We start from the raw sequence: 15,789 nt of genomic DNA, 5'->3' as shown, positions 1-15,789 counted from the left end.
GAAAAAAACAAACTACAAACTCAAAGGCACACAGCAAACTAGAAGAAAAGCCACACCATGCAGATCACCCGCACCACCACCACTGGCTAACAATACTGATGAGCGGAAGAGAGAGTAAAATTAAATTAGGTAGCCGCACATACATAATTTCAATGTTGCAACAAACAAAACTAAACTTCTGCACTCACACATAAAATACACACACATGCACGCACACGCATACTCAGTCACTAAATCCAAACCAATGTCGGTGGAGCCCAGTCTCGTCACGCGTCAGTTGTGACGTGAAGTCGGGCAATGAGTCCAGCAGGGGTTGGAGCGGGAGGTGGAAGTCACCCTGCTGACGGCCTCCAAACAGTTTCGTCACGCGCCGGCCGTATGCGAAGTCGGGCAGTGAGTTCAACAGGGGTTGAACGGGAAGTGAAGGTCACCCTGCCGGTTGCCTCCAGGCGACACAAGTGCAGAAAGAATCCGATCGAGTGGACACAAGAAAGGCAAAACAGCAAGTCAATTTTAATGAAGGATCCCCCATAGTACTGGGGTAGGCATAGGTGCATTTTGTATATCCTAGTCAGTTATATATGGAGAAAACATTTTGTGACACTAGCCAACAGATTTGTGTTTTTTAATGGTTTCTGAGTAATCCTGGGCTGCTGAGTCAAAAAAAAGAAAAAAAAAAAAAGAAATCCGTTTCTTTGAATTGGCTGTTGTTTTTAAGATATCAATTTTTTTTGACAATTAGTTGATAGCATCTGTATGTACTTTGACAGTCTATGAAATGTACTTTCATTGTTATTAAAAGCAGTGTTTTTAAGTTAACTGGGCCAAAACTTCATACCTCCATAATGATCACTTTTCAGGAGACCCCCAAAATGTCATGTTTGTCCTCCCATTAATATTGTATCTTCAAAGACAGCAAGTCATTTTCAACACTTTAGATTGGTTAATAATTTGTAAAAATGGCACCCACACGTGTGGACTGACCAAAACTGTTATTATTGCCTAATTATCTGAATTTTTGCTTGATTTTCACATGAAACATGATTTGCATACAGAAGTCCCCTGCAATAACGATTGCCGTCTATCATGACACTGCAGAAGAGTGAACAAATGCTATATGGACATGCTTGAAAAGACAGACAGCCTCATCAAAGTTGTTGCATAAAGGGAATACTAATGCTATAACTTGTGTATTATTAGCACAATTTTAAAACAAAAATATAGACTTAAAAAAAAAAAAATCTAAAAAAAAAAAAATAGAGCTAATAGGTCGCTTGCACATGTCGTCACTTCCGCCTCGGATTTCTCGTAGTCGCCATGCTGGGTGGCCTCCATTTACGTAGCGATTCGGTCTAACACGTATCTATCACGTTTGTTTTCTGCGTTTAAAATGGTACATTGTTGCTGTATCGTTGGCTGTTCGAACAAAGCCAAGGGGGAAAATGGTCGGTCTTTTTTCCGAATTCCGAAAATAATTAGGAACCAGGGCCTGGAGACAGAGGAGTGCGGACTCCGGAGGGAAGTCGTTACTTTGGGCTCGTGTGTGCAGCGATCACTTTGTGAGCGGTAAGCTTGTTTACCTTTATTTAATGCATGAGGATTAATAACGTTTCGACCGCCCATATATGGGCAAGTTGCTTATGTTTTGGATTCATGAGCAAGCAAGTTCGGTAGTACAAGCTGGCTAGCGGACGTTAGCCGAAAGCTAACATCGAACATTTTCACCCAAGTAGTGCCAGTGCAAAGTGTTTACTGCTGAAATTGGATTGATTAGTCTTGGGCTTTTAATGCCGATAACATGTTTTTTGGTGGCAAAATGTAAACTTGGAGAAAAAAAGAGACAGAAGGGGGTGATGCAAGAAAACAGACCCCCGGTAGCCTACACATCATGCTAAAGAACTTATTCACGGCCACCCTACTGCGGTAAAATAACCAGTCTTTCCATATTTTATTTGTTTATATATTTGTTTATTTTTAACAGGTCGCCCTGCGCCCGTTTTTCTGTCCAATCATCCCGACTGGGCTCCAACATTAAAGTTGGGTCCCAAGTTACAACATCTATGTCTCAGCCCAGTCGGTGCCAAGATATGAACGTGCACAGGAGAGACAAGCAAAGAAAAGACGACTCGAAGTGGCAGAGATTGTTGCAGTTATGCAGCCAGATGGCTCCAGTAACCTGTACCCTCAAGTACTGCTGACATCATTGACTCTGGTATGCCACTCAGAATTCATTACATGATATATTGTATGCATGAGTGAATGTATGTGTTTGTTTGTGTGTGTACACGCACCTTATATTTTAGAGACATTTGGAAGTGTTTATAGAAATAAGTATTTGCCTGTAGCAATGTTCATACATTAAAAAATGCAACAAAATGTGTACATTTCTTTTACACTGACAAAAAAACTATACTACTTTACTATATTAAACCTATTACTGGTACCGTATTTTTTTGTGATTCTTTTCTTCTTTTTTTTTCTTTAGGGATCTCATGCCACACCGACTTGATTGCCAATGACATGATGGAAACGAAGGCGAGCATCAAAGCATTGGAGGAGGACAACATGCGACTGTTTGTTTGGCGCTAATAAAGGCAGCGTTTATACAAATTCTATTGTTGGGTTTGTTTACAAAGCTATACATAATACAAATGACAGGATTTGACTCAATGTGCAATATGGTCCCTCTTAAAGTAATGGCATAAATCTCTATTATTTCTAAAAGCACAAAAAATGAAGTGAATAATGATTAGATGTAGTAATTTCAGGGTTAAAAATTGAACTGTTAATTAATGTAGTTTATTTTAGCACAGGTGCCTACCATCCTGAGATGACGGTATGATGTAATGTTGATGGGGTACGCAATGACTTTCATTATGCTATGTACAGAGGAAAAAGTTGCTCTCTTTTAAATTTGTTTAATGTAAGACAAGTACCAGTACTGTGTTAGTTTTCCCAATAATCCTTGTTTCACACTTGTCACAAAACCACTGTCCTTTTGGCAGTCTAGATTGGCACACTTCAAGTGATATCATTTGATTTTACAATCTGCTGCAGCACAAAAAACTACTTTATTCCGCATCTTTGAAGTACATGAGCAAGTGGTAGGTGACAGCGGCTGAGCAGGAACACTGGAAGTCCACTGCTGATCTAGTAAATGCTCTCCCGAGCAGTTCAGGTAAGGAGGGGATTTTGGGGGGAAAAAAACTCTGGCTTTTCCAACTGGCCAAAACGAGCGATCTGGGTGGACTCGCTCAATCACACTTTGTCCACACCACAAAGTCGCAGAAGTCCGTCCAGTTAAACTCATCTGTGCCTGAATCTGAAAATATTACAAACATTGTAATGAAAATATGAAACATAGAATTAAATAAGAAACTACAAAAAGTAAAGCCATACATACCTGGTAATACTATTGGTGTTGTCGTGACAAGTGATGGGAATTGTTGCCATCTGGCACCAGACAGAAATTGGGTGTTGTGACAGCCTCCTTAACCGTGAGATCATAAGAAAAGCTGTCAGTATGCTCAGTAGTTACCATGAACACGTTTTATTGTACTGGAAACTGAAACTAAAAATACGTCCTCTGAGAGTGGTTAACCTTAACCATTTAGAATAAGTTGATTAAGTAACATGTAACTAGTGAAAGGGTAGCATTAAATTTAATTAAGCCACGGGGAGGCTGTGCATAGTTACTTTTTATTCTTATACGCTCTGCCATATTTGCCTGTTATAAAATTATTAGAAAAACCACATCAGGTAAACCCAGCTGTGCATGTAAACACAATGATAACAGGAAGCCTGAGAACAAATCAACATTTTTGTGTGCAGAATTACCAACACCATGTGGTTTACTTACGTGCAACAGCAACCGTTTCTTCTGATGCGATGTTAAAGTTTACACTCTGTATCCACCCGCTTACAAAATAATTGTAAGCCTCCAGGGATTTGTTGGCGTGTTATGGAGCATGTTGTCAACACGAGGTAGGGAAAGATGTCCAGAGATGTCACATTTGGCCAGCAAGCTTTCTCCGTCAAAAAAAAAAAATCACCCTTGGTCAGGACGTAATTAGGATCAATCCCGCCACACAGAGACACCTTCTGCCTGTATCGTTGTTTTTGATCTTCCGGTAAATCGTGAAAATAACATCAGGTTGATAAGCTCTACCGTGTAACTCGCGAGTGTACCTTGTGAACCGGCGGACACCCAATATGGCGCCCGAAGGAAAAACTCCCATGATGCATTACGATGTGCAAGCGACCTATTCTGGGGGGAAAAAAAAACAATGCCATTTTTGGATTTCGACATCAAAATACCCTAAGACCTTTGACACTTTCTTTGAACCAAAATGTGTTGACCAGTCTAATTAAAACAAAACAAGAAAAGTAATCGTTATTAGTCCCCATCACACCAGCATTCATAAGCACACACGTTTCCCATCTTTTGAACAAACTTGTACAGACTTAAACGTTGCATGTCCTATTGGCCATGTTTCTTACCATACGATCACTGTATTATCTTGGAAGTACAATACACTCTCATTTCTGAGAGTGAAATTGCCTTGACTGTTTGACAATGAGTAATGTGTAGACTAACTGCATTTTCTTGCCTAGTTGGTGGAGCCCCAACCCACAGCTCAACATGCCAATAGAGTGAGTGCCTCCTATAGCTGTGCTTCCCTCATCTCTTGGCTGTTCAAGCAAAGTGAGCAAGGTGAGTAGTTGGTACAGAATCTTTTCTTTGCAGTTTCCTCTGTTATGGCTGACAGCTGTTGTTTCATGTTTGCAGGACCACCACCATGATGGGTCACCCTGGTTTATGTGTGATACTACTTGCATTCATCTGTAACAGTTATGGCCAAGAAGCATTAAATCAACTTTATAGGTCCAAAAGGTAGAGGAAAAAGCTGTTTTTTCCCCCATCTTTGTGAGGATATAGTTTGGTGTACTACTTGTATGTTTTTGTCTCTTATTGTTAAGCATGAACAGATGTAAAACCTCTGTATTTACTCCCATTCAGATTTTGCCATTCCTAAATTTATAGCAATTTTGTGAATACGGATACCATCAAATAAAAGCCCAGAATCTGTACTTTGTCAATGTCCATTCCATAACTGTAATTGGAATATTTTTATTTAACAGGTAAAAAACAAAACTCGTGTGAGTGTTTGTTCATTGTTCAAATATATATATGGGCGTCAACTGTTGTAGCCGTAAATAAATCTAATCTATTTGTATGTCCGTCAGGATTCAGGAAAGTGCTGGATCAGATTCCAGCAATTGTTTGCCAAGTGCAAATGGGCCACAGGTCTCCACAAACTCCCCCAACTTCTCTATGGATCTTCGGATGCCCGGTGTCATTCCAGCTAAGGTAGGGATGCTGTGCTGAAAAACCCAGTTATACAAACCTTCATCAGTATTTATGAAGTGGGGGGAGGGCTGACTCATGCCAGGGGCCATTATAGCCATGTACCATAAAATCTGAAAAGAGTTTAGTGGTATATCTCAGAAATTCAGTACTTACCGGTACGGTAATTGTGTTTTGTCTTTGCATGTTTTCAGCACTTGTCTTCAAACACGTATAATGTATTTAGAAACAAATCACAAAAATAATTTCACATGGTCTTTAAATGTTTCAGAGAACAACAGGTGCACATTTAACTGTCCTATTGGAGTTTATAGGCAAAAACATATCATTGCAAAGCTCCAACTAGACTGAAAAGTAAGCTTGTAAAATTCCGTTCATTCGTTACAGTTTCTCCACAGAAATTAAAGATCCAGATGGACACAAAAAGAGGCGAAAATTGTAAATTTCTTTAACACACTTATTTTGTCACTAACCTGAAACCGAGGGACAGATGGAAGCAGCATGTTAAGCTTGCTAACATACATGCAGTGAAACTAGAGGAACAAAACATAAGATCAACCTGAGAGAAATATGTATTTCTAAAATCTTTTTTTGTTTGTTTGTTTGTTTGTTTGTTTTAGTCGGACACTTACCTATGCATGGCGTTCCGTGTGCCAACTAGTCATGCTGCATATGTCGGTGAGTATCATTTTTATCAAGCATCTATTAAAAAACAACAACTCTTTTTGCAGATGTGTTGCAAGTTCTACTGGTTGACTCCTTATTTCTCTCTCAAGATTCCATTTTTATAAATTCCCACAACAAATGTATTATAAATGATTAGTGCAATAAGTTATCTAATATGTGCCAACATTGATGTGAAAATCATTATCCAATGTTTAGAACTACTTTTACTGCCAGGCCAAGTTCAGGTTTGTCTGAGCAGCGTGGCAACGATTATTGTATCATCACAGCAGGGCTTCCAACTTTGAAACTGTAATTTTCACACGCACTAGTCATGTCAGTGAGTGGCTTAATTGTCAGAAAAAAATGACTCAACTGTTATAAGACAATGATATTTCAATGCATCGGACCTTAACACATTTTCCCATATTTGTTTGAAAATGTGTTTTTTTGGTCCGATGAAAGCAAGGTTGAACTTTTTGGCCATAATTACAAAATGTGGATTTATCATTTCTGTTCAGCCATGTACAATCTTTTGTGCTTTCTTGTTTGATGAGACTGTGTTGTCTAAATGTCAGTCTTATCATTCCCTTAGTAAATCATCCGCTTTATTAGTGAGAGTAATGCTTTTAATACTAAATCAGATTAAAGCTTTATTACATTTTTTCAGTTGTATGCAATGCATTTCATTAAATATTAGTATTTAATCTATACTATATTTAATCTATTGTGACGGAGTACTGTCAAACCGAGTGGCGTTGTTATTTCCAGGTTTTATCGCGTCATGTCCGGGACGCCGGCGTGTGATGTCATAGTGACATCACAGCGAAATAACAGGGTATGCAATAAAATAATTTGCTTTGTGTTCCTGAGCAGTCTGAGGATGCAGGCATATGCTAGGTTGAAGGATTGTAGTTTTCTATAAAATTCTTAATACTATTGTTGATGAATAACATGTGATTATGAGGGAGAAATCCGCGATTATTAGAATTAATTGGATTAGGGGAGGAGCCAGGGTGGCCATCCTGTCTGAGTGAGTGTGAGGCAGGATGTTCAGTGGAGTTGAGCACATTCATTGCAAGTGTGTTTGAAACCCCTAAATTTTGGAATGTTAATTTGACTTATTGTGTCAATAAATTGAAAAAGCCACAGCATCCTTTATTGGAGACATTTTGAACCCTGTTACATTTGCTAATCAAATGCTTTTCCTTCTCAGTGGACTTCATACCTCAGGCTAGTATGAACACAGTCCATCACATGCTGCTCTTTGGCTGCAATTCTCCCGTCTCCACCACCAACTATTGGTAATACCTCATTTGATGCTCGTTTTTCACATGTTCATTGCATATTATTATTATTATTATTATTATTATTATTGTTAAGGCTACACTATTTTTGTCTATCTAGCTGTCTGTTATTTTAGAACCTCCATCTCGGCTGGTTTACACTCATACTTATGCACTAAACTATCTTTTGTACCAAACCATGCAAAATGGTCTATCTCGCTCTCACACTTTATGTAATATTCACTCTCGCACTCAAAACAGTTGAGATGACTTGGCAAACAGCTTGTGTTTTTCTCATCTGTCCAAAGGACTTCCTCCCAGAAGCTTTGCAGCTCACAATACGTATTTTGTCAAATAACAAAATATATGGCGCAATAAAGAATCGGTTGTGCAATATATTACTGATTTAAGGGTACAGGGCTTTAGGGTGCACCCATTTTAGGTGCCCAGGCTCCCTCATTTCACAATGGTGCAACAGAAAAAAAAACAATCTGAGATTGCACCTGCACAACCAAACCCGATATAGGAAAAAAAAAAAAGGTCCTCAACTTTGAGTGAAAGCCTATTTGGTTTGGCAATGGACACACGTCTCATGGTCTCAACCAATCAGAGAGAATGAAGGGCAAGAACCCCCTCTGATTGGCCATGGTCCAGATATTCCTGTACTTTTTTATTTAACTTTATTGAACACTTTAAAAAAATTAATAAATCACTGTAAGCATATGTGTTTGTGTATACATTTGAAAATGTGCGTTACGTAGTTAGAGAGGTGAGATGCGAATGGAAAAAGCCACACAGTAAATCTGTAATGGTTAAATTTCCAGTGTTCGGTGAAATCTGGTGTAAACGGTGTTAGCCTGACACTGCTAGGATAAGAAACTTCTAAAACTGCAGCAAATTGTTATTGTCGGAGTCTTATTTCTAGTGCTGCTGTGCAATGCACAGTCTCTAAAATTACTGACTGTGACATTTTTCACTCAAGGGACTGTGGCAGTTCACGGGGAACTTGTGCGGATGGAACATCCATTTTGTATGCTTGGGCTCGAAACGCACCACCAACCAGTCTACCAAAAGGTATGTTTGTATTTAATAGGCACGTTTCCAGAGTCCCACCCTAACAAAGTATGTCACTAGCTGACTGGAGAAGCAATTTGAATTTGACTTTGGTAAAGGCTCGCTTGAGACTTCACATGCATTTTCGTTTATTATCCAATTGCCTTGCACCTCTTTTCACCGTTCTTTACAATTGTGGATATCAGTAAGAGGCACTTTTCCAAATGCTTTATGTGATTTTTTTCTTTTTTTTTTTTTTTCTTTAAGTTTTGCATCGTGTATTAGCCCCTAATCATGGGTCCAAAGAAAGCAAGTGCATTTTGTATTTTTGTTTTTTTCATCATTTTAGATAGACAGTTTTATTTTAATAGAAGATATCCTATTTCTACCCTTTTCTATTTATGGTAAACAGTATACAGTGCAGTTTATGTTTTTTTTTAGACTTGGAACGGATTAAAATTATTTAAATTAATTATAATGGGAAAAATTGTTTCGCATTTCAAACAATTCGCTTTTGGAACAGCATTCTGGAACTGATTATGTTCGAAAACCGAGGTTTGACTGTATTTACTATACTTCTTGGTGGTGGGTGGCTGGCCGGCGGGTTGCTGTCTCGCTGGTTTAAACTCCGAATTGAATTTTGCGTCTATATGTGCAAGATTTTGTGCATTTGATGATCTGTACTTTGTGCCGTCGCCACAATCCTTATGATTTGCCGTAAAAACAGTGACCCAGACTCTCCACTTGTGAAATGTTACGGCAGAACCCCACACGCTGTGTGTGCTCTGTGCAGTGTAGGCTTGTTGAAATGAAAAAGCCACGGCGGCGAGACCGATGTGGTGTTGTGTGAGGTTGTTCTGGAACCTGTAATGGAAAAGTGACATTAGTGGCCAAGCTCAGGCCAACTCTTAAAGTGTCTCACAGTAAGTTTTATGTACAGCCATTATCCAGAGAAGCCAAATGTAATATGTCTTATTTCTTCCTTTTTAAAAAAAACTCACTTGATTCCTACTACTTGAATAACAATTTTAATGCAAAGTGAGATGTCACATTGAATGCTGAGATGGCAAGACAGTCTGTGGTGAGACGACCTTGCTCCTTTTAGGCTTGAAGCAGCACAACCTCGAGTTAAGTAAGGTCTTTGCACACTCTGGGGTATATTCACTAAAAATGCGCTGCGTCCGGTAACAGCGTGAAATATTGCACCCCAACTACACACGCAGTCTGCGCCCAGTTACCCACCTATTCACTAAGGATATTGCTCTAATCATATACCGGTGCAAACACGCCCACAAAACTGACAGCCATCCATCCATCCATCTTCTTCCGCTTATCCGGGGTCGGGTCGCGGGGGCAGCAGCTTCAGGAGGGAAACCCAGACTTCCCTCTCCCCAGCCACTTCAACCAGCTCCTCCGGCGGGATCCCAAGGCGTTCCCAGGCCAGCCGAGAGACATAGTCTCTCCAGCGTGTCCTGGGTCGTCCCCGGGGCCTCCCGCCAGTGGGACATGCCCGGAACACCTCCCCAGGGAGGCGTCCAGGAGGCATCCGAACCAGATGCCCGAGCCACCTCAGCTGGCTCCTCTCAACGCGGAGGAGCAGCGGCTCGACTTTGAGTCCCTCCCGGATGACCGAGCTTCTCACCCTATCTCTAAGGGAGAGCCCGGACACCCTGCGGAGGAAACTCATTTTGGCCGCTTGTATCCGGGATCTCGTTCTTTCGGTCACGACCCACAGCTCGTGACCATAGGTGAGGGTCGGAACGTAGATCGACCGGTAAATCGAGAGCTTTGCCTTTTGGCTCAGCTCTTTCTTCACCACGACAGACCGATACAGAGTCCGCATCACTGCAGACGCTGCACCGATCCGCCTGTCGATCTTCTGCTCCATCCTACCCTCACTCGTGAACAAGACCCCAAGATACTTGAACTCCTCCACTTGGGGCAGGATCTCGTCCCCGACCTGAAGACGACACTCCACCCTTTTCCGACTGAGGACCATGGTCTCGGATTTGGAGGTGCTGATCCTCATCCCAGCCGCTTCACACTCGGCTGCGAACCGCTCCAGTGAGAGCTGGAGGCCCCGGCTTGATGAAGCCAACAGCACCACATCATCTGCAAAGAGCGAAAATGCAATGCTGAGGCCACAAAACCGGAACCCCTCCACGCCTCGGCTGTGCCTAGAAATTCTGTCCATAAAAGTTATGAACAGAATCGGTGACAAAGGGCAACCTTGGCGGAGTCCAACCCTCACCGGAAACGAATCCGACTTACTGCCGGCAATGCGGACCAAACTCTGGCAACGGTCGTACAGGGACCGAACGGCCCGTATCAAGGGGCCCGGCACCCCGTACTCCCAAAGCACCCCCCACAAAACTCCCCGAGGGACACGGTCGAACGCCTTCTCCAAATCCACAAAACACATGTGGACTGGTTGAGCGAACTCCCACGCACCCTCGAGGATCCTGCGGAGGGTGTAGAGCTGGTCCACTGTTCCATGGCCAGGACGAAAACCACACTGCTCCTCCTGAATCCGAGATTCGACCTCCCGACGGACCCTCCTCTGCAGCACCTCTGAATAGACCTTACCAGGGAGGCTGAGGAGTGTGATCCCTCTGTAGTTGGAACACACCCTCCGGTCCCCCTTCTTAAAAAGGGGGACCACCACCCCGGTCTGCCAATCCAGAGGCACTGTCCCCGATGTCCACGCGATGTTGTAGAGGCGTGTCAACCACGACAGCCCCACAACATCCAGAGTCTTTAGGAACTCCGGGCGGATCTCATCCACCCCCGGGGCCCTGCCACCGAGGACCTTTCCAACCACCTCAGCGACTTCGACCCCAGAGATAGGAGAGCCCACCCCAGAGTCCCCAGACTCTGCTTCCTCAAAGGAAGACGTGTTGGTGGAATTGAGGAGGTCTTCGAAGTATTCCCCCCACCGCTTCACGACGTCCCGAGTCGAGGTCAGCAGCACCCCATCGCCACTATACACAGTGTTAATGGTGCACTGCTTTCCTCTCCTGAGACGCCGGATGGTGGACCAGAATTTCCTCGAAGCCGTCCGGAAGTCGTTTTCCATGGCCTCACCGAACTCCTCCCATGTCCGAGTTTTTGCCTCAGCAACCGCCGAAGCCGCGTTCCGCTTGGCCATCCGGTACCTGTCAGCTGCCTCCGGAGTCCGACAGGCCAAAAAGGCCTGATAGGACTCCTTCTTCAGCTTGACGGCATCCCTTACCGCTGGTGTCCACCAGCAGGTTCGAGGATTGTCGCCGCGACAGGCACCGACCACCTTACGCCCACAGCTCCGATCGGCCGCCTCAACAATGGAGGCGCGGAACATGGCCCATTCGGACTCAATGTCCTCCGCCTCCCCCGAGACAAGGGAGATGCTCTGCCGGAGGTGGGCATTGAAACTCTTTCTGACAGGGGATTCCGCCAGACGTTCCCAGAAAACCCTCACAATACGTTTGGGTCTGCCAGGTCGGACCGGCATCTTCCCCCACCATCGGAGCCAACACACCACCAGGTGGTGATCAGTTGACAGCTCCGCCCCTCTCTTCACCCGAGTGTCCAAAACATGCGGCCGCAAATCCGATGACACGACTACAAAGTCGATCATCGAACTGCGGCCTAGGGTGTCCTGGTGCCAAGTGCACATATGGACACCCTTATGCTTGAACAGGGTGTTCGTTATGGACAAACCGTGACGAGCACAGAAGTCCAATAACAGAACACCGCTCGGGTTCCGATCAGGGGGGCCGTTCCTCCCAATCACGCCCCTCCAGGTCCCACTGTCATTCCCCACGTGAGCGTTGAAGTCCCCCAGCAGGACGAGGGAGTCTCCAGAGGGAGCGCTCTCCAGCACACCCTCCAAGGACTCCAAAAAGGGTGGATACTCTGAGCTGTTGTTTGGTGCATATGCACAAACAACAGTCAGGACCCGTCCCCCCACCCGAAGGCGGAGGGAGGCTACCCTCTCGTCCACCGGGGTAAACAGGTACAGGCGCCGAGCCGGGGGGCAATAAGTATGCCCACACCTGCTCTGCGCCTCACACCGTGGGCAACTCCAGAGTGGAAGAGAGTCCAACCCCTCTCAAGAGGACTGGTACCAGAGCCCAAGCTGTGTGTGGAGGCGAGTCCAACTATGTCTAGTCGGAACTTCTCGGCCTCACACACCAGCTCGGGCTCCTTCCCTGCCAGAGAGGTGACATTCCATGTCCCAAGAGCCAGCTTCTGTAGCCGGGGGTCGGTCCGCCAAGGTCCGCCAAGGTCTCCTCCCTTGTCTGTCTCTCTCTCTCTCTCTCTCTCTCTCTGTCTCTCTCTCTCTCTCTCTCTCTCTCTCTCTCGTCTCTCTCTCTCTCTCTCTCTCTCTCTCTGTCTCTCTCTCTCTCTCTCTCTCTCTCTCTCTCTCTCTCTCTCTCTCTCTGTCGTCTCTGTCTTCTGTCTCTGTCTCTCTTTCTCTCTCTCTGTGTGTCTTCTCTCTCTCTCTCTCTCTCTCTCTCTCTGTCTTCTGTCTTTGTCTCTCTTTCTCTCTCTCTGTGCGTCTTCTCTCTCTCTCTCTCTCTCTCTCTCTCTCTCTCTCTCTCTCTCTCTCTCTTTCCCTCTATCTGTCTCTCTGTCTCTCTGTCTCTCTGTCCCTCTCACCTCTCTTCTCTCTGTGTGATCAGCCATGCATGTTTTGCCGCAAATGGATTACACTGCTGTCATGATCCCGGGATCGAGGTTGCGGAAGTTTAATACATGCTTTCCAAACACGTTATTTGCATCACGCAAACTTGGTGTGGCTATTTGCGCTGGTGAATTAGTCGCTGCATACCAGTGAGTCTCATTTGCATATAACGCACCATGGCGCATTCTGATTGGCAGTGCACTTAGTGACTGATTTCCCCATCTGCGCGTGTTTAGTGAATTAGGCGCTCCCGGATTGCTCCATTTTTGCCGATTAGCGCGGTGCAAAGGCGACACAAACCTTTAATGAATATGCCCCTCTGTTTTTGACCATTAACCACAGAAATAACCAATAATTGCTCTGAAAATGTATTTTATTTCAATCAGATACTGTTCATCAAAACAAAATGCAAACTTTTCTTGAACATGGCCCACATTTAATATAAACGGAAGCATTTTAACAGCTTGTCATGGACCATTGAATGATGAAATGGTTGACACCTCATCTGTCACATCTGTGTCTGATTGGCTGTTTTTCCTCAGACACTGTAGTTTTCTTAAAAAAAATAAAATAAAAAATCAATTTAGAGGTACAAGATGGGGTCAGAGAGGAATTTTTTTTCACAGATCATTTTGCCTATCTACTACTGTCAGGGCCAAATCCACTAAGAATGCACTGCATTTGCTAATAACAGCATGAATTGCTCTTCGTTTTGCATGCAGAGCTTGCGCCCTCTTAACGTCTTATTCACCAAAGATATTGCTCTAATCATATACGGGCGCAAACACACCCACAATGTTTGACAGAAGTGTGCAGTTTGCACCTGATATCAATGCTGGATTTGCACCAAGAAAACCATTGAGGCAGAATAATAGCAGATGAGCGAAAGCTGAAGTTAACAGAAGGCGAGCTTGGACCGAGGTGGTGCAAAAGCGGGACTGTCACTTTCTGGGTAAACATTAAGCGCCATTAAGCTGTAGTGAGCGGAGAGGAATATGACAACGTCATCATTTAGAAAATACAAATTATTGGCGCGCCAATTTTTTTTTTTATTATTATTGTCAGACGTTGATGTGCGCAGATGTGGATGTAGATTTGTACATAGCATCACGTGGTTGTTCAAAATACTGTAAGCTATTTCAATAATTTGATCTGTTCGTTTTGATACTGAACTGGATAGTATTGTAAATGGCTTGTCTTCAGGCTTTCCTAAATTTTAATTTTGTCCCTGTTCCTCAATAGATGTTGGTTTTCAAGTTGGACGGAATTCAGGAGTGTCTTACTTTGTGCTACAGATACATTATGGAGATATCAGTGCTTTCCAAGGTAAGTACTCAAATTTTAACAGGCTGTCAAAAACTGCGGATTAAAAATACCTTATACTTTATTGTAGATGTGTAAAGTACATGACTAATTTCCTTTCTTCCTTCCTTTTCTGTTGTAACACTAAAGTATTGCAACATTCTGTTCTTGGTTTATTCATTTTATGTGTGCAAAGTAAAATATAAAAACATAACTAATTGCCATATTTATATTTATTTGCTTTTTCACTAAATATTTTTCAGTATTTTTTTTTCCTTCTACAGATCATCACAAAGATTGCTCAGGTCTCACTTTAAGAATAACATCCACCCCGTGCGTATTCTATTTTTTTATTTGTATGTTTTGCAAATTGTATTGTAAACAATGTTGCATCCAATAATAATAATAATTATTATTATTATTATAATGGCCACTAAATTGAAGTTGCTAGTTGGAGCCTCATATGCACCACCTTTGAATGCGCTGCTTAATTTTTGCAGAGCTGCACTTATACGTTTGCAACAAAGTCTCACGTGTATCGGACCACTGGGGTGCGTTTAGGAGGAAAGGATGTCAAGAGAACATTTGAAAAATAAAAGAAAACCAAAAATGTGGCCTTGTGGCCCACTCAGAGTTCCGGGTCACAACTTCTCCAGTCTGTAGCCGTGATAGGAGGCGGAATGCTCTCAACGTGCATTTGGTTGGGCATCCAGCCTGCCAGACAAATATCAGGACATTATCATCACTGTTGGCCTGTCGTTTGTTGAGATGGCAGGACTGCGAGATCGGTGTGCTTGGCACACATAAAAAGAAATGAAACGAGAAAAGACTGGTCAGAACCTCAGTAGGGGAGAGAGTTGTTGCGTGAGCAGGAAGAGGAAGTGACAAAGGGGACAGTGACTCTTACAATTGAGATGCGCAAATTCAGAAGCCCCCACCCTCTTCTTTTGTTACTTTGAGCGGGAAATGTATTAAAGGCCGAGCCTGCCGGTTTCACTCTGGAAAAGGCACTTTTTAAATACAGGATTTAAACAAACAAACTACTTCTCAATTTACAGATCAGGGGCCTCATTTATAAAAGCTTGCATACGATCAAAATGAGGCCAAAACTCTATGTACGAACATTTCTGCGCCAAAGGTGGTATTTATAGAAAACAAAGTGAACGTGAAACTTTACGCACCGCCACGTCAAGTCTGGACCTACCGTACGCAATCCGCACATTTTGGAGACACGGGAAAACAGCGACACAATCAGCTTTGTGGTGCATTTCTATTCCTCAAACGACATGTATGCTGGATGTTGGGTCACATATATTAATGTTTGTTTTGCTCCAGAGTTGCTCGGATGTCACAAGCACGCAGTGGGGCGGAAAGCTGCATGCACATGAACATTTTAAACGCTCGTTTTCTCTCATGGATCACCTATCTTGAAAAAGCCTCATGCAACAAAT

General features: G+C 43.3%; 1 protein-coding gene across 2 annotated transcripts in view; it reads left to right on the top strand.

The window, feature by feature from the left end:
* pam (peptidylglycine alpha-amidating monooxygenase) overlaps positions 1-15,789 on the top strand; it is a 65,642-nt gene that overhangs the window by 8,976 nt on the left and 40,877 nt on the right. For both annotated transcript variants that reach the window (XM_077496763.1, XM_077496762.1), the window contains exons 2-9: positions 4,615-4,714; positions 4,790-4,894; positions 5,248-5,371; positions 5,989-6,046; positions 7,248-7,335; positions 8,300-8,391; positions 14,279-14,362; positions 14,623-14,671. In XM_077496763.1, the coding sequence (XP_077352889.1) occupies positions 4,800-4,894; positions 5,248-5,371; positions 5,989-6,046; positions 7,248-7,335; positions 8,300-8,391; positions 14,279-14,362; positions 14,623-14,671 (590 nt within the window). In that variant the 5' untranslated portion in view covers positions 4,615-4,714; positions 4,790-4,799. The remainder of the gene's footprint in view (positions 1-4,614; positions 4,715-4,789; positions 4,895-5,247; positions 5,372-5,988; positions 6,047-7,247; positions 7,336-8,299; positions 8,392-14,278; positions 14,363-14,622; positions 14,672-15,789) is intronic.

Source organism: Festucalex cinctus, chromosome 15 (assembly GCF_051991245.1).
Source record: "Festucalex cinctus isolate MCC-2025b chromosome 15, RoL_Fcin_1.0, whole genome shotgun sequence".
In the NCBI taxonomy this organism is placed as follows: domain Eukaryota; kingdom Metazoa; phylum Chordata; class Actinopteri; order Syngnathiformes; family Syngnathidae; genus Festucalex; species Festucalex cinctus.
This window is presented reverse-complemented; position numbering and strand designations above follow the sequence as displayed.